The sequence below is a fragment of the Betta splendens genome, chromosome 14 (genome assembly GCF_900634795.4).
Source record: "Betta splendens chromosome 14, fBetSpl5.4, whole genome shotgun sequence".
NCBI lineage: Eukaryota > Metazoa > Chordata > Actinopteri > Anabantiformes > Osphronemidae > Betta > Betta splendens.
Window position 1 is genome coordinate 7,303,442 of NC_040894.2, and position 18,796 is coordinate 7,322,237.

At 45.4% G+C, this 18,796-nt stretch overlaps 3 protein-coding genes across 5 annotated transcripts; 2 read left to right on the forward strand and 1 right to left on the reverse strand.

The window, feature by feature from the left end:
- Positions 1-118: 118 nt before the first annotated feature.
- atp1b2b (ATPase Na+/K+ transporting subunit beta 2b) lies at positions 119-9,030 on the forward strand. 2 transcript variants are annotated; one of them, XM_029173807.3, is made up of 7 exons: positions 124-600; positions 4,132-4,260; positions 4,345-4,452; positions 4,651-4,856; positions 5,025-5,084; positions 5,517-5,612; positions 5,705-9,030. In XM_029173807.3, the coding sequence occupies exons 1-7, from the start codon at positions 510-512 to the stop codon at positions 5,873-5,875; spliced, it is 861 nt and encodes a 286-aa protein (XP_029029640.1). In that variant the 5' UTR covers positions 124-509; the 3' UTR covers positions 5,876-9,030. The 2 variants fall into 2 exon arrangements, with proteins under 2 accessions (XP_055370545.1, XP_029029640.1); XM_055514570.1 differs by lacking the exons at positions 5,517-5,612; positions 5,705-9,030 and adding an exon at positions 5,328-5,438 and having other exon boundaries at positions 119-600.
- gltpd2b (glycolipid transfer protein domain containing 2b) lies at positions 6,605-13,252 on the reverse strand. Of its 2 annotated transcripts, none has more exons than XM_029173806.3 (4): positions 11,678-13,252; positions 11,019-11,077; positions 10,686-10,864; positions 6,605-10,585 (listed from the first exon to the last, which is right to left on the reverse strand). In XM_029173806.3, the coding sequence occupies exons 1-4, from the start codon at positions 11,745-11,747 to the stop codon at positions 10,000-10,002; spliced, it is 894 nt and encodes a 297-aa protein (XP_029029639.1). In that variant the 5' UTR covers positions 11,748-13,252; the 3' UTR covers positions 6,605-9,999. The 2 variants fall into 2 exon arrangements, with proteins under 2 accessions (XP_029029639.1, XP_029029638.1); XM_029173805.3 differs by having other exon boundaries at positions 11,019-11,080.
- Positions 13,253-13,397: 145 nt separating this feature from the next.
- Positions 13,398-18,796, forward strand: chrne (cholinergic receptor, nicotinic, epsilon). The gene is made up of 12 exons (XM_029173800.3): positions 13,398-13,615; positions 15,379-15,512; positions 15,672-15,716; positions 15,796-15,905; positions 16,002-16,157; positions 16,240-16,340; positions 16,420-16,620; positions 16,705-16,819; positions 16,909-17,023; positions 17,095-17,302; positions 17,403-17,536; positions 17,632-18,796. Exons 1-12 carry the CDS (start codon positions 13,549-13,551, stop codon positions 17,794-17,796), a joined length of 1,551 nt encoding a protein of 516 aa, XP_029029633.1. The 5' UTR covers positions 13,398-13,548; the 3' UTR covers positions 17,797-18,796.

Genomic DNA, 18,796 nt, shown 5'->3' on the forward strand with positions numbered 1-18,796 from the left:
GAGGAGACGCGACGTGTCGCAGGTGATTGGCCGGTCGAGGGAACAAGAGGCGGGAGCAGTCGTGCCGGTGGTAGAGCATGAGGTTGAAACGGAAAGGTGGGGGGTGGTTGGCGTGTAGAGAGAGGCGGAGAGAGTGCTTTACCGCAGTATCACTGGATTTCTGCACCACTCATCAAAACTCTGCGGCATGCAGACCAGAGCCAGGGGGGAGGGCGCTCACTAGGTTTGTGCTGAGTCCGGGACCGCTGCCTCTACACATCCTTTTGTTAGCCAGGCTACAGTGGCGATTTGACTTCATTTTCCATTCATTTGTGTGCGGCAGACCTCTTTAACTGCCTGTTGTTCCCGTAGCGGCGGTGGTTCAGGAGCGCTCTCTCTCTCTCGCTCTCTCTCTCTCTCTCTCTCTCTCGCTCCTCCTCGCTCGCTCTCAGCTGTCCGCCTAATTGTTTCCACCCGGCGTTTGCAGAAATCAGGGCGCTTTTGCTACAGCTCTGAACTTTTATGACAAAATGGCAAAGGATGGAGAAAAGGGCCAGTGGAAGGAGTTTATATGGAACCCGAGGACCAGGGAGTTTCTGGGCAGGACGGCGAGCAGCTGGGGTGAGTGCAATCCAAACCGGCTACAGCAATGCAGCAATCACAGTGTTCCGGCTTCAAAGCCTTGTCTGAATCTTCAAGGAACTTCAAATTAATAATAATGTGTTGTTATAATGTGGCTGTGGTTGTTTGAGCTGACGATTTCCTCACCGTGTTCGGGCGGCGATAAAACGGTCGCTGTCCACAACAGGCTGGTGCTGAAATCCGAATGCGGCACCGCTCCCGTAGAAGCCGGCGGAAAAAAAATCCTCCTGCCTCGTTCCTTCCTTTATTTATTAATTTATGGCACCGCTATGCCTGCGCAATGCGCTCAGCATAAGGGGTGGAGGCATATGGTCTATTTGTGCATTTGAATTTGTTAGCCTGCTGCAACACTGCTGGAACAGATTCCACTGTTGCGCAAAGTGCACATCAGCTTCAACTAGCGTTGTTTGGAATTCAGCTGTATAAGAGTTTCTTTTTTACTAAGGAGGTGGCTCAAGTAGAGTAGCTATTGGTCTAAATATGTCTAGCCTCATCATCACCCCACATATGTTGTCTTGTAGGTCCAGTCCCATGTCTCTATTTAAAACAAGCATTGCTATACGCTCTCCCTTTCTTCTACACAACCGGCCTGCAAGCATTTCAAAGATTCTTGAAATGATAGGGCACATATGGCTCTGTTCTAATGACATTGGACCATTTTAATCTGGGCAAAGCCCAGGGCCAAATGCTATTTGTATCACCTCCAACCCAGCCCCTCCCAGTGTGTGTAACTCACTGAGGGATTTAATCCTTAAGTAATGCCTTCACTGGCTCAGTGGAGAAGGTATCAAACCAGGATGTTCTTACGAAGTAAACCACTTTTCGTCACTCATGATAGTTTTTGTCTTTTTATCTTTATGGCAACACAAGTGAAGTGCTGGTGGTTGGCCTGAAGCTAGACGTTGTTTTCCTTTTCCTGGTTGTGTTATTATACTCTGTGACTGGACGTCATCATGTTGGTGGGGAGTTCGGAATCACTGACTGTAACTTGATGCTAGAATCCTCCCACAGTGTTCAACGTAATCCAGCTCACTGTGTCCCAGGTGCTTTAGGGTCTGGTGGCCTTTTTAAGCTGTGCTCTCTAAGGCTTGGTAATTAGGCTATTTCTGCTGCATCTAGGTCTTCCTCATTCATGCGTGCGTTATTTGTACTGTACCTCTACATTCACATGTTTGATGGCACGGTTTTATCCACAGTCTATTGATCTATTTACTTTACCAATGTTTCTTAGCACTCAAATGGAAAATCGTCTTTATCAGGCTAATTTATCATCTGAACTTTTAGTTAAAGTGATGCACACTCAGAGCATCACATCAAAGGCCTCTTTGAGGATGAATGAGGATGAAACACAGCACCTTGTGTGGCCTGTTTTGTATTAAGGGCTGTAATGATAAAGTAGCCCAGGCCTGTAATTTAGACGCTATGTTGCCACCATTTGACACCAGGCAAATGTGGTCAACAACTGCTTCTGGTGAAATAGAGACCTCCCACTTCCCAAAACAACAAAAGGAAACGGAACAAAATCATGATTACACACTATATACGAGCTGACATCGTCGCTCCACGCCGATTCCTTTTTAGTTCACAGGTCTGTTTATGAAGCAATTGAGCAGCATGCCGTCCTAATTAATTCTGAATGAAATGAGACACCTCCTGTCATCGTCACTGAAGAAAGAACCTTCTTTTGTTCCCCGCTTTCAACTGCCATCTGCCAACAGAACCACGGTGAAAGAGAGCGGCCTCGCCGTCCGTCGGCGCCGTGGCCTGTAAACCTGACACCCCCTCTGCCGGGGGGGAAGCCTCCGGGCCCGCTCGCTTGACCCTGCATTCACGTGCACGCGCCCAGCGTCCCCTGGGTGGTGTCATATTTGTGTGGGCACAACATCCCCTCCGGATGACACAGAACAACACGTAAACACTTTTTGCAGTCACATCTCGTCTCTGATTCCTCACTCAGCGTAGCGCCGCCGGCTCGTTACGGGGCCTGGAGGCTGACTCTGTATATTTTTAATGAGTCAGCTTGGGTTTTTCCACGCTAGGGATGAGACGCTCACCTAAATACTACTCAGCCATTCATTCACTTTTCAAGGAATAATTGGATCAAAAAAATAAACCTACACAAGTCATCACAGTCAGCCGCCATGACTGCCCCCGTGGAGCAGCCTTTCCTTGACATTTTGCTGTGGATTTCTCTGAGCGCGGCTGCTGGAGGCAGATGCAGCAGTGGGTCTGCTGACGTAGCGAGTGCGATTCACACTGGGGGCCATCCAGCGGAGGCACAGGGTCAGCTGTTACCCAAGCCTGGCCTCAGGTGCTGTGACTTCAAGTGGGGGGATGTGTCATGTTTTGCTGCTCTCTATGTACGCGAGGATGCCGAAAATGGGTCCCAAACAGCTACTTCAAGAGGGAAACATCCAATGAACGTGTCATTGAGTTGACTTGAGTGGTGAGATGTAAAAGCAAATATACGTTTTAATCTATAAACTCTGCTGAAGCAAATTGACTTATTGATTATTGAATAGACAGACATGTTTATGGGGCAAAAAATCCAAACATAAAGACATGCCGGCTGGGACATGGCAATCAGTTCTGAACCATTAATTATTATAATCACATTTATTAACAAGAAAAATAATCTAGTTACACGTCTAGCATCCAGCCTGCAGGGATCTTTTCTCACTCTCCCCCTGTGTCCCCTCAGTCGTCACTCCTTCAGCTTTGGGACAAGGCAACGCTATAATAGGTCTGGTTCAGGCATGGACATAGGCCACAGCTGTGCATCAGTAAAGTGGATGCATGCAACAATGAAGTAAAGGCAACAATAACGGGCAGATAAAATTAGGTTTTCACTATCAGTACCTATAAATAACTTCACGTTATGTCATTAATGATATACCAAGTATCTGAAGGACAGCTGTTCATGTGTGAGTGGGACTAGGAGAGAGAGGGCGAGACAGATGTTGCAACTGGATTAACTGACCTTGCTGTGTCTGGCCAGAAAGTCACAGGTTACAGCTCAGCAGCAACATTTCCTTCAACCAAATTAATTCCATAAGTCATTTTTTGTACGTTACAGCAGTCATTGGATGGCCTGTACTCACTGACTTTTGCAGATGTGAATTGAGTCGTACAGTAATGCATGAAAAGAAAAGCTGTGCACTGGAATGTCGCCACAGTTCAACATCTGTGCTGTTAGATAAAGAAGGATTGGATGCAGTCAATAACATTAGTGAAAAAATGGGTGGTCACTTCATTTTTACATAATTCATTCTGACGTCTGGGTCTAGATCCAGGTTTTGTGGTCGTCATGAAGGACTGACATCATTGAGGTCTGTTGTAATCCACCTGAGTGGGTGTAAAAACTCAATACAGAATGTGAACATACTGAGCCAAGCTCAGGAAACGTTCCACTTTGTTGCAGGCCTGTAACATCTGTTGAGCTGCACACTTACTGTACATATGAGACAGTTCATGGCATTGATCCCACACTCTCATTTTCTTCTTCTGCAGGTCTTATTCTTCTCTTCTATCTAGTCTTCTATATCTTCCTGGCTGGCCTGTTCGCACTCACCATGTACGTCATGCTGCAGACCTTGGACGATCACAAACCGACCTGGCAGGACAGACTCGCCACACCAGGTGCAGTAGCTAATGACACGAACGGCAGGAACACGGGTCACAGTCATTGTCCTGAATGTCCTGCTGCGTCTCTGTCACTCACAGGCATGGTGATTAGACCCAAAGCAACTGAGACCTTTGAGATTGTCTATGCGACCCAGGACACTGAGAGCTGGGACCTGTACACTCAGATCCTGGACAATTTTTTGTCACGTAAGTCTGGCTCTAGCCTCTCGATCAGTGGTAAAAAAAGCTTTAGCTCCGTGGATTATCCACTGATCCCCAATGAACTGTTTTTATCTAATAACGGATACCTACCTGACAGTCGACAGATAGAAGATTGCCTTTCACCAGGGTTGTAGCTGAGTAAATCACATAAGCGTAACCCCCGGTTACTGCTCTCCTCTGCAGCCTACAACGACACCACACAGGCTCTGAGAAACGACCATTGCACCCCAGACAAGTACTTCCTGCAGGAAGACAGCGGCGAGGTGAAGAACAACCCGAAACGCTCCTGTCAGTTCAACCGCACCATCCTGGAGCAATGCTCTGGAGTCTCGGACCGTTACTATGGATACCGCGAAGGCAAACCATGCATCATCATCAAGCTGAATCGGGTATGAAAAAGGCAGAGGGATGCTGTTGCTAGGAGACATGGATTGACTGAGATAATAGGCCTGTGTTTATGTGTTTTATGACATTTATATTTTTTATCTTATGTTAGAGAAGTTTAAAACTGTATTCAGTCTTCATAATAAATGTGTTGTCTCGCTCTCTCTCACCAGGTGATTGGGATGCTGCCAGGAAATAATGGACAGGCTCCATATGTCACCTGTGGTGCGAAGGTAATCCCTTTTTGTCTTTCCCAATGAGGGGCTTAACGTAACACTGGAGTTCAGCCCATTCATAGCTGTTGGCCTCTCTCTCATCTGCAATATACTGTTCTTCCTGTCACTCCCTCCGTCTTCTTTTCATGCATGTGCATGTATTGATTCAACAGCCATCTCTGTGTTGTCATTCACACCACTTCTGTATGTTACCGGTCCCCTCCTTCTTCTGCTGTGTTCCTTTCACATGCATGTTCTCAGAGATACAAAGTTGGCAAAGATGAATGGGTAAGACCAGACAGAATGTCGTATATGTGTAGAGGTACTGTAGTGTTGCGTAGTTATATGTGCAGATGATGAGGCTTTATTGGTATTAAACAGACTGCTGGGAAAAGCTCCATGTCTCCATGTATGAAGTGATTATTCAGGAAGATGTTTTCACCCCTTCAGAGAGAAGACACTGACAAAATTGGACAGTTGGCGTACTTCCCTCCAAATGGGACCTTCAATCTTATGTATTACCCTTACTATGGCAAGAAAGCTCAGGTAAGACTGGCTGTTGATTGGGTTTGTGAACGGGGAGACAGAAAACACCCGTTCGCGTGCTGAACCGCTCTGCTGGCTCTGTTCTCCTGCAGGTGAACTACTCTCAGCCTCTGGTGGCCGTCAAGTTCCTCAACATCACTCTCAACGAAGACGTCAATATCGAGTGCAAGATCAACGCCAACAACATTCCCACTGGAAGCGAAAGGGACAAGTTTGCGGGAAGAGTGTCTTTCAAGCTGAGAATCAACTCAGACAAAGCCTAGGTTGACCTTTTGACCTCTCCTGAACGCTCCTTTCTTCATTCTCTGCGGCATTGCACATTGCACACAGAAAGAAATTGCAGTATTCCCACCCTTTGCTAGACCTGTTTACAACCCCCGTGTATCGGGACATTGTCCGGCTAGGTTGAAAGATAAGACAAGAACAAAAGGGTGATAATCCTGTCATTACTTCTATCTGTGAGCTTTGGGGAAAATTCTTTTCTGTAAATTAGTTTGAGGTGAAATCTATTTATACTGCATGACACAACTAGAGGATATAAAAGGATATGAAAGTGTTGTCAGAGTTTGCAAGGATCAGCAACATTACCACTTTATTGCTGCTCCCCTTCAGCTGCCTCCTTATAGAGGACTCCTCCATATATGAATATACACAAATTACAAATACAAAATGTGTATATCCGATATTTATATGGTATCATAACTATATATTAGTCTGTCTATTTTGTTGCACTTAAAAGAATAATCCAAGAGACCCACATATATCTTGATGGATGGATGCAGAAATGAAGCCATTTTGCATGTTTGTATCGTCTTTAGTGTTCTCCAAGCGCAGCAGGCCCTCGTGCTCCACCTCTCCACTAAGTGTGATATACTGACCACCAGGAGGGACCCATCAGTGACGTCTCAAACCTCACACACAACAAAATTAGGTTTATTGAGGTAGCTATTTCCAAAAAAGGGGGAGTCACATTTGAGGTCAAACCTTTAAGCGTGTGTGTGTGTGTGTGTGTGTGTGTGTGTGTGTGTGTGTGTGTGTGTGTGTGTGTGTGTGTGTGTGTGTGTGTGTGTGTGTGTGTGTGTGTTCCTTTGACGGCTCCCATCTCATCCTGTAGGTCGGGAAGTTGCATGCAATGTGCAATATTCATTACATGGCATATGTTATGGCTGCGTTAGTCCATTCTTCAGGTAGTAACATGAACAGTTTTATAGCACTAGATGTTGACACGGGTTGGTCAATAGATGATTGGGTAGCTGGGAATGGTCAAAATGATGATGCCAAATGAACTACAGTATGACAGGAAACAGGAAATCAGTCATACTTTTGAAATGATTTTAAGTTAAAAATTGATTTATCCCCCAGAATTTACTACTAATCCATTTTATTTTACTCTTATAGACAATTTCCCACATCCCAATTTTTCACAACTTTAAATATGAGATGTTTGAGCGTTTTGCATCTATGTCATATACATCAGCGATAGATGCCAATGTCATATTTTGTATTGATTTGCACTGGCAGTGTGTGTGCGCATGTGTGTTTTCTCTTTTTTGTGGAAGATGAATTAATTGATGTATATACAGATTGGGATGAGATGGATGTAGAACATTTGAGTTTGTTCATGTTAATTTATTCATATAATACTCATCATTACCGTCCAAATTTCCCAATCCAGGAAATGTGTAGTTTACAGGTGCTTTGAGAGGTGACTAGAGTCTAGATTAGGTGAGTTGTTAGTTCATCAGATTTTTGTCTTTTAGACTTGTAGGAAATTAGGAAAACAGAAATGTTCCCGTTGTTGTTGCAGTGTTTTCCCTTTATATAAACATGAAAACTAGAATCATCAATCAAATAACAAGTTTGGCCAGGTTTACATACTGTAGCACAGTATCAGACCACAAAATTAAGAACTACCCAGAAATATTGGCTGCAGAAGTCGGTGTAGTCACACTTTTAAACTCACGAGCATTACCTTGGAACGGCCTCAAGACTGTGGCAATGCGATTGTACTCCTGCCATGTAACTGAAGCAAATGTGGAACATGAGCATCTGCTCTTTCACATAAGATCTGCCTCAACTCTCACTTTGTGTTTCCCAGTATGCTCACAAATATGTCACAGAGGTCTGAAGAAGAAGGAAGGAAGGAAGGAAGGAAGGAAGGAAGGAAGGAAGGAAGGAAGGAAGGAAGGAAGGAGAGAGAGAGAGAAAGACAGAAAGTAAATAAAAAAAACGATGTGCCCTAACATTACTCCGAGCTTCATACTTACTTTGTGTCACACATATTTCTCCTCTGGCTTTCCTACAACAGTTACTTAATTTCACGGTAACCTCTTAATCTGGTAATCCACAGCAGGCACGCTGAACCTCTTTACCCTACTTTATTGCTCCGCCCCCTTGCGTCACACTTGATTCAGCGTCTTCAGGTTCCTTCATTTCTTACTTTTAATTCCATTCTACTTCTCCTGATCATTATTATAAGCGATGCCCTTTTAAGTCACAGCTAAACGAAGAAAATGTTCGCTTCATCTTACAATTCGACATTGACTTTTGTGCATGTGCAAAATATTTCTTCTTCAACCAAAGACCTTTGTGGCAGTTTAGCTTGTATTTATTTGTGTTATTCTGAGGTACTGTCGGACCCAAGCAGGAAAGCGCAGCCTGTGCTATTAAAAGTCTTACTCTTATATAATAATTATTATAATAACAATACGCACAAAGGGAACAGTTTCACTAACGTAACAGTGCCTCCTGGTGGACAGACCTCGCTGTTCCCCAGCGTCACAGAATCCTTTTCCCTTCTAACTCCATTATCACACTTGTTTCTGTGATGATTAGGAGAAGTCCCAAAAAGCAATATAGGTTATTTTTGTCTGTTTTTGTGGCTGTATGATTTATTTATTGGAAAGGCTGGTATAAAAATACTGCATTATGTGCATTTTGCCAGTATGGAACAATACAAACACCATGCTTTGTTTATAGAAGAGTATTTTTATTGATATTCAGGACAGAAACACAATGGGTGCTACCTGGTAGGTTTTGATGATTTAGGCAACAGTTTGGTTGAAAGTGGTTTTGTTTTAATTCTGCGTGGTCTGCCACCTTTTTGAGTGCTGTCTGACGTCTTAGTGTCAAAACTGAGACACAAGCATCACAAGCAAACTGAAGAGGTTGTAAATACATTGAAATGAGCTGTTCAAAACATTCAGGATGGCTTCAGAACCACAGAACCCAAATCAGAGACCGAGTCGACTATTCATGCTTTAAATTAAAAACATTTCCAACAAACCTTCCCTCCTTTGACCAAAAGGATGACTATCTATTCTGAAACTTCATTTTTCTGCTCTTACTCTATGTATATTTTGCTCATGTTTCCTGCAAAACGAGATAGAGAAATAAATAAATGTCATTTAAAAAAGTTTGTCTTTGCCTCTGCCTCTCTGGGATTTTTCCTTTGGTGTGTGACGTTCTCTGGGAGGACGTTTATTATTCACTGAACAGACATTAGGATTAAGAATGAAGGACTTTAATGCCTGTATGAAAAATGTCTTCACGGCTCATTAGGGAACAGAATGAGAAGCCAGACAATTTATAAAGCAGCATCAGGTGAGCATAAACTAATGTAATCCCATTCACCATAATCCTCGCAGGCTACAGCAGATGTGGCTGGTGGCATTTGAACACATGCTACTAAAAACTTGAATTCCTGTACAAAACAGCTGATGAGTGTGAACAGCTGTCAGATGTATCTGTCTATGATTGTGTGCAGCGCTTACAATAATACAAGCAATTTGGATGCGTGCACGCCTACCACTAAATGCAGCCATTCCACACAAACCGAACTACCCAAGACTAAAAGCAGGTGAATCCTGGGCTTTTTCCTCCATTGGAGGTCCTTCGAAGGTCTGGTGCCACCCGTGTGAGGGGATTACAGCTGAAGTGCACTTCCTTTACCCTGCTCCTTTGTCCTGCTCGCTCTGTGGCTTCAGGGTCTATACTTATCCCTCTTTTATCTGTCTCCTCCTCAGAAACACAGAGCACATAGTGCAGGAAAAGGAAAGGAGGAAAGGAGGCGGGGATTATGTCGCATTAGAGGCATTTGTGGGTTAAAAATACTCTGATCAAGTGAAGGCCCAGCGTCCGTGTCACTGTACAAATACATTATTACCAATACACACCCACTGGGTAAATTATAATCTTATCTACAACTGCTTCACATTCCTCAGGTCAGGTCTATTTATAACAACAAACCTTTAATCTCTAATATATTCTCATTTAAAACTGATATGGATGCTCACGCACATACTGTACCCTAGTCCTGAGCTTTTGTGCAGGGGCTCAGAATGTGATGTAAATGCTGTGGAAAGCGAATGTCCAGCGCGAGTCCGCTCTAAGGCAGGTCCAGCATGGCATGTTCCTCCAGCGCTGCTTGCGTCCTGTCATAAACCTCCCCAATGGCCCGAGCCACTCGGCTGAGCACGGCGCTCAGGCCGTCCTGGCCCTGCACGCACACCAGCCTGTAGAACAGGGCCCGCTCCGGCATGGCGATGAAGGCCAGCTCGGCGGCCCTGCGCACGAACCAGGTGTGGTGCTGCGCCAGGGTGCTCTGGTAGGCCTCGCGGCACAGCTCCGACGGGCTCCGGAACCGGCCGGCCGCCGGCGCCTCCGCCAGCTTCTCCAGGAAGAGCTTCAGCCACAGCAGGGCCCGGTGCAGGCGCAGCAGGGTGCGGCACCCGGAGTCCGTCTGGTGGTGGAAGTTCACCACGCCTCGCTCCAGCTCCACCCTGATCATGGAGCGCACCGAGTGATAGGCACCCGTGTCCCGCGAGGCCTCGTTTTTCCCAGAGTTCATACCTGGGCCCACTTCTGCTTCGGGGTCGTTTTCCGGTAACAAAGCCAGCTGGCGGATGATGGAGGTCTTACTCTCTATCTCTTTTGATATCAGTCCCACCATTGGACCCAGGGCATCCATAAACCTGAGGGAGTAACGCAGAACAGGGCAGAGTCACCTACTATAACAGAGGCCGTAAACGACATGTTTTTCTAATCTCCGTTAGTGATTCATCTGACTCATACTTCACGAGCTCGTCCCAGCTGGACAGATAGGGCTGAAGCAGCACGTCGGACGCGTAGGCCGGCGAAGCCAGCAGGTGGGAGAGCAGCAGGGACACCTGGAAGCTCTGACCCGGACACGTCTTGAGGACCGGCGGGGCCTCATCCTCAACAGCAGCGCTCGTGTTGGACAGCTGGTGAAGCTGAGAGCGTAAGGAGGGGAGGGGTGGATGTGCGTTTGGGGGTGGGGGTGGGGGGCAAGCGGCGAAACAAAGGAACGGAGAAACCAGAAGTAATTGAATTCAGCAAATCGGCCCCAGAGGAGAAGTAACAACTGATTCACTTTGTTCTCCTTACCTTGTTCACCTGATTATAACCTTTTAAACAAGCATCCCAGTGATAATCCAACCCCCCCTCTGCTGGAAGACATTGAAACAAAAGTTATAATATAATAAAGAATCTGAAAAATTGATTGAAGTGATCTTATTCCTATTGACGTTGTGATGGTGTTTATTGAATGATTTCGGGTCCTGTCGTGTCGTGCAACCACCATACTTGATTCTGCAGCAACTGCCACCATGTGACACATTCCTGATCTTAAGCCTATGCATTCCACACGGGATTGTATAGACTAATGGCGCAAAAGGAGCCACTCGCGGACGGACGAACGAGCGAGCGAGCGCCTCGGAATCGCTCCGGTTGTGCAAGTCATTCAATCATTCACAGCGAAGGTCAGCGACGGCGTTAGATAAACGTGTCAAAAAGGAGCAAACGAAGCTGAAGATAATGGGTCCAAACTTTGCAAACAGTGTGGAAGCGCGCGCGAGCGCCGCTGACTCGTGAAAACAATCAAGCCCTGTGAGTCTGTGGCTGTTTTAGGCTGATTAAGGTCAACACACAGCGCTGCACACGAACAGTACAATCAACGGCTGCTTTGCTTCCTCTGGGCCTAAATGCTGAATTAACCATCACGGTTTAATCTTGACTCTTACTGTACCAGAAACCGAGATACTCACGGAGCCACAGGGATCCCAGGAACACCAGCAGCACCAGGATGGCGGCGGCAGCCTTGCTCTTTATCCCCATGCTGAAGTCCAGCGGTGGGCCTCCCAGTCTCTCTGCCTTCTGTGAGTCTTTTATTTTGTAATTCCTCTGTGCCTCACATGAGTCCTGGTCCCCTTGCACTGCCTGTCACCACAATTACTCACAGACCCCTGTTCTTGACCCCCCGCCCCTCGGTCCCTGAGGTTTCTGATCTTTCATACTCCTCCCCAAAATCTCGTACAGGACCTGTTGTTAGCCATGGTCACGCCAGGAATCCCTAGCGTTCCCTGTTTGAACCGATTCCAGAGCTCGGCCTGCGTTGTTGCTCAATCGGAGGGTTCAGAGATCAGGTGCAGCTAATTGCTGATAATGCAGCTTGTACTCCAGTGACCCCCATCATCTCAACCCAGCTGCCACATGTACATGTGAATGCATACACTAATATGAGTTATATATCTGTTTGGCCCATAAAGCCTTGCTCCCCCTCCCAGCCCCCACCTCTCTCATTTTCTCACTTTATTCCCTCTTTACAGTAATTCACAAAAAACCTTAACACCCCCACCATTATCTGTAGCACTTTGTTAAGGTCGTGACCACCTGGTAAACAAATCAGGTTCACTTGTAAAAACAAAACAACGCTGTATTAGGCTGCGTTGACCCATGTTAAATATATAGTTTATAACATCATATCTAAATATATACGTAATGGATGGAGTGAAATTAATTGATATTGACTTGTTTGTTACATGTAATACTTGAAATGTGAGATTACAGTGAAACTGGAAGAATGACGTAGCACATCCAGACCCATAATTATCACTATCAGAGGTGGTAAACCTGGTGATTGGTTCCCAGTGGTTTCCCACTGTTGCTGCCACTGTGGGGGAGGTGAGCGGACATTGAACTTCACACTGCAGCCAAACCTCATGTGTGCGTATTAACAGGACTTACTGCAGCCGTGGAGGAGCGGGAATAAAGGGGAAGCAGAGGCATTCACTGCTTAGTGGGGGGGTTTGATAACACACAGCACTCTGCATATTGGTAGATTTATTACAGTTCAACTGCATTTAACTATGATTTGTCCTATTGGTGCAAAATGTGCCCAGATCAGAATATTGAAGTATATTTTAAAAAATCATCTCAGCTCTGCTTGAAGGGGATGCCTTAGGTGGGGAGCTGGACAGGTTCAGCCCTTCTTGTGTCTCTGACTGACCGTAAGACACATAATCTGGGTTCTGGAGGCTCCAGTTACCTTAAAGAAGCTCATCTCTGTTTGGCGAACTGTATATTTAGAAGTACATCCCATACCCACATGGTTCGGTCTGTTGCCCTTGACGCTGCAGAGTGACCCTACTAATATTACTCACACTACTAATTATAATAGCAAATTTAGCCTCTGGATTTAAAGGAGTAAAACATTCTGGCCTGACTAGAGCCGATCAGCGTCTGCTCATGGTTTATTGTCTGCCTCTTTCCCGCAGTTCTGCCGCTGATGTTTAATCCATGCATCTCTGTCTACAATCTCTAATGACAGAAGTGACAGTGGTGGTATGTAACAAGATGAGGTTTCCAATTTCCCAACTGAACTAGCGTCACCGCGCGTAGCTGTTTAATAATCATGATGATGATTATTGTTGTTGACCGGGATATGACTCCAAGTGCTGGTTTAGAGATTCCCAGCTGCTGTGTAATCTGAGCCATGGACAGCAACAGCCGGGTGGGAGACAGTCAAGGGAATAGATGTGGGGGGGATTTAGGGTTCTTCTCCCCTGCCTTCGCCCTCGCCGTCGCACCGTCAAGCATTTTATTCAAATAAAGCTGTGCAGTAAAGAGGCCTCGGAACATGACGGCGGGACGTCTTTGGATCCTTTTGGGAGCTGGATCTGTTCTCTGGGCTTTAATGGTTCAGGGTAAGTGGCGCAGTTGTGAACGTTTGGCACATCCTCAGCGACGGGGCTGAATGGCTTCCTATGAAAATAATCCGCTGTCTGTCATCTGCAGACAGTGTTCAGGCAGAAAACTAGCAGTAAAACTCCGACTACGCTAATCCACACACTAGAAAACACCTCATAGTCCTCCTTCTGAAAGCATCTCAAAGGCTGAGCACACGGAACTATGTAAAGGATCTGTTGATCTGTGAAATATTTATGAAAGGCGAGGACGGCGGTGGGTTCGTGACAGGTGACACCCTGGGATGAGTGTTTACTCATTATGTAAAGTTACAATGGATTGATTCGATTTTTGTCTTTGCTTTGCTGACAAGTCTGAAAATGTATAAAGAAAGTTATTGTTATTGAAGGACCTGTTTTTGAACAAACCCCACAGACCAACCTGAGCTTTGTCTCTGATCATATACAGCAGCTTTAAGTTTGTCTTTAATCACTGGTGCCGATGTTGACGGAGTGATGTGTTCCAGAACCGGTGTCATAATGAGGTGCCAGCATTGAGACTAAAATCTACTCCACAGTCATGCATTTCTTTGGTCTATTTGTTTATTTTGCAGCTTTTGCACCCCAGCCTGGCTTTACTGAGCCATTTATACCTTATACTGTGCCTTAGAAGACTAACAGTGTCAACCTGACAGTATCAGACCACATGAAACGCTTCCGATTCAAGAGTTTGGGGTTTATACAAATGAAGCGTCAGCTGTATTTATATATATTAATGAAACACTTTTTGAAGTTGTCACAACTAAATATTTTCCCAGTTACACTTCCTATTTACTAGCTGAGGTGTATAGTATTGCTCTGTGAGTGGCGCCGTGCAGCATCTGCCCCCCCCCACGCTATCATTGCCCTGTCTGTCTGCCAGAGCAAGATTAAATGGCAGCTGAAGGAAGTGACCCGGTCAAAGCGCCGGGTCACAACAAACACGATGTGTACTTTGTGTCCACATATTGATATTCTGAGTCTGCTGACTTAAATGCATTTGGAAGTACTGTACAGGAGTCAGGCAGCTTCTGTGGCCGCGTCAAGGCCGAGTGACACCACTGTCCTCAGTACAGGTACCTCATCAGCTTATGTAAATGAATACACACAGTAAATTATTCATCAGGCTGATTTCCTCGATGGTGAAGCAAACTCAAAACACAGGCCAGTGACTGCGCCTGCTCCTACAGTATGTGTCCACTGTATTATTTAACAACACTCACCTGTCTCCAGTCCCCAGTGATGATTATCGTAGATGACCTGGGTGTAAATTAAAGTCCTAGTTTAGAGTTTCCCAGCTGCCGTGTAATCGGAGCTATGCTGAGTGACAGCTGGGAGAAAAACGTTGAGGGTGGGAAATAACCTCTGGCTCTATACAATACTGTACTGCAGCGTTTCTAGTCGCTCCTGAAGAATAAAATCATCAGGATGCATTTTAAATTTCACAGCATCAATCCTGACTTCATGTAGATCAAGTTAGAGCTGGAAAACAAAAAAAAAACACATTTGTGATGATATGATATGATATGATATGATATGATATGATATGATATGATATGATATGATATGATATGATATGATATGATATGATATGATATGATATGATATGATATGATATGATATGATATGATATGATATGATATGATATTGCAATTCAAACAAACTTTCTAACCAATCGGACTGATTTATTATTCATGCGTACACACGGCTGCTTCACATGTTTCCTTCTCTCTCTGTCTGTGCAGTGCAGGGCAACGAGGAATCAAAGCTGATCGGTGACTTGTTCAAAAAGTACAACAAGAACACCCGGCCAGTGGTTCACCCTGAAGACAAGTTGACGGTCCAGATCAAGCTCACCCTAACGAACCTGATCTCTCTGGTGAGCAGTGATCAGGCTGTCAGGAAATACAAATGCTCTATGGAGCAAACATACGGCATGACAGTAATATTAATCATGACTTTGTTCATCCCTGTTTCTACTGAGTCAGCATTTTCTAGTCATTACCATAATGACTGATGCCTGTTATTTCCACCACAGAACGAAAAGGAGGAGACTCTCACGACCAATGTGTGGATTGAAATTGTAAGTTTTTTGACTAAATCTTCCTGTGCAGGTTTCATGAGGGCGATTCGCTGACCTTTTTCTAACATGTCATCCGCAGCAGTGGCTGGACTATCGCCTGGCTTGGAACCAATCGGACTACTACGGCATTTCCATCATCCGCGTTCCCTGCAGCACCGTGTGGCTTCCAGACATCGTCCTTGAGAACAAGTAAGACATCCCACGTTGTTTTCAGTTCTTATGGTTTCATAGGGGGGTTGAAGAGGATCTGTTGCCAACTCACTGTGTTTTTATCGTCTCTTGCAGCATCGATGGCAAGTTCGACGTGGCCTATTACGCCAACGTGCTGATCAGCAGCAACGGCTGGATGTACTGGCTTCCTCCTGCCATCTATCGCAGCACATGTGCTATCGAAATCACCTACTTCCCCTTTGATTATCAGAACTGCACACTGGCCTTCAGGTGTGCTACAGCTGTATTTTCATTGAAAGTGTACCATATATCATACGTCTGCCTCATTTTGACTTTGCTGCAATGATGCTAGATCACAGACGTACAGTGCCAACGAAGTGGACCTCATCCTGACTCTCGATGACAAAGGCGACGCTATAGAGTGGGTGGAGATCGACCCTGCAGCGTTCACAGGTACCCGTACGGTTCACATGAAACCCCATAATTCCCAGTACAGCGTTCCTCCCCAGCTCATTAGGCTTTCACCCCTCAGACAACGGCGAGTGGGCCATTGTCCATCGCCCCGGTAGGAAGCTGCTCAACAAACGGTACACGCCAGACGACCTGGAGTACCAGGAGATCATGTTCAACCTGATCATCCAACGGAAACCGCTGTTCTACGTCATCAACATCATCCTGCCCTGCTCCCTTATCTCCTCCTTGGTCGTGCTGGCCTATTTCCTCCCTGCACAAGGTCAGTGGTACAGTAACGCAGGTGTTTGGTGCATATACTGTATATTAGCTGATTTCTATGCATTTGGTGACGCCTCTTTCACAGCCGGGGGTCAAAAGTTGACTGTGTCCATTTCGGTCTTGCTGGCTCAGACCGTCTTCCTCTTTCTCATCGCTCAGAAGGTCCCAGAGACGTCGCTCTCTGTTCCGCTCATCGGCAAGTGAGTCATCTGCGTGCGCGCCTGCTTCCGCTTTGCATCGGCCTTCGGTTTGCACTCACACGCGTGCTGCCTCTCTGGCTTGTCCTCAGGTACCTGATCTTTGTCATGAGCGTCACTACTCTGATCGCCACGAACCAGATCGTGGTGCTGAACCTGTCCCTGCGCCGACCCAGCACCCACACAATGTCCCAAACCATGAAGCACGTGAGTCCACGCACGCAGCAGCAACCCCTCAAGAACTCGTCCGCGTGAACCATCCGTTTTCTGACCAACAGGTGTTTTTAGAAATGGTGCCTCGCTTCCTGGGCATGTCCCCGCTGGTGGACGACAGCGAGGTGACGACAGAGGTCAACGGGGTGAAGGACAGGCGCCGCAGCTCCTTCGGCCTCATGCAGAGGGCAGAGGAGTACGTGCTGAAGCAGCCTCGCAGTGAAATGATGTTCGACAAGCAACGAGAGCGGCACGGCCTCACCAGATCCATTGGTGGGACATTAAGTTCATCCAGGCTACATAGTCACTATTAGAGATGCTAGTGTCTAGCCTTGCATTGTTGTGTAACCGTCAGCGTCTTCTTTCCCCCTAGTGGATAGCATAGACATAAGCAGCACAGCCAACCTCTATAAGAGCTTGGGCCAAGCTGCTCCTGAGATCAAGCAGTGTGTGGATGCCTGCAACTTCATTGCTGATAGTACAAGACAACAAAATAACATTGGATCTGTGAGTTTTGTTTAGCCACAGCAATGCTAATTATATTTTTAGTGTGTTTCCCTTTAATTTCCTTCTTTTATCAATATCCTTTCTTTCAAATAAAGGAGGTTGAAAGCTGGGTACTGATTGGGAAGATGGTCGACAAGGTGTGTTTCTGGGCCGCCATTCTTCTCTTCATCGTCGGCACGGTGGGCATCTTCCTCACTGGACACTTCAACCGGGCGCCAGATTTTCCCTTCCCTGGAGAGAGCAAAAAGTATCTCCCGTAGGGTAAACTTTGTCCAGGGTGACTGTGCCTCATGCTGTCTGTAAGGCTGAATAGACCTTCTCATCTGCGCTGTTTACTGTGCAGTAGGGCCGAATAAAGGTTTCACGCTGCCTGTGTTTGTATTGGAAGCTTAACAGCGTCCATGTGGACATTTGTAGGGCAGCAGGAAAATGCTGGTAGCAGGAAGAGTAGGAACCTTTCAGTCAAACTATGATGGCATTTCTATTTACAGTATTATACAGAGTCCTTGTTACTGTGTAGAGCGCTTTGCAGAAAGTTTATTAACAACTGATGAGGTGATGTACTGTATTACACTGCTGCACTTCTCTGCATAACCTGCATGTGCTACTGTACTGTATGTCTTATATGCATGTTACTTGAGCCATGAGTGGGAAATATAAGCCTTATTCTTCTAATCTCAGGAGGAACCTCTCTTGATATCGCTGTACCATGGTACTTAAATAAAACTTGGGAAGTGACAGTCAAATCAGTAAGAAAGTAATAAAATCCACACAACGTATACGTATGTAAAATGCATTCTAAGGTTGAACTGAATGAGAGAGAATGCTTCAGAGAAGCTGTGGGCTATTTGTTTGATTAAAACTCGGCACAAGTTTAAATATTTTAAAACTCAATACAATTGGCAAAAGAAACAAACAACAAAAAAACTTCGAATCAATCCATTGTAACTTTACATAATGCGTAAAAAAAACAAAAAAACATTTATAATCACGATTGATAACTATAGTGTATTTAAAAAGTATTATTTTGTAATTTATTGTAATTTCTTACTGCGGTTAAACCCAAATTTTTCACTGATCAATCAGCAATGTCTTTTCTTGTTTCTTTTCTTGTATTTACTGTATGTTCAGTTTTTGCCAGATATATGCACTGACTACGTTTGTCTTTGTAACCATACTATATTGTGTATACAAAGTTCAGTAGTGAATTTCAATACTAATTGTCATATTATTAAATTTTGATTTATTCTTAAACCATCA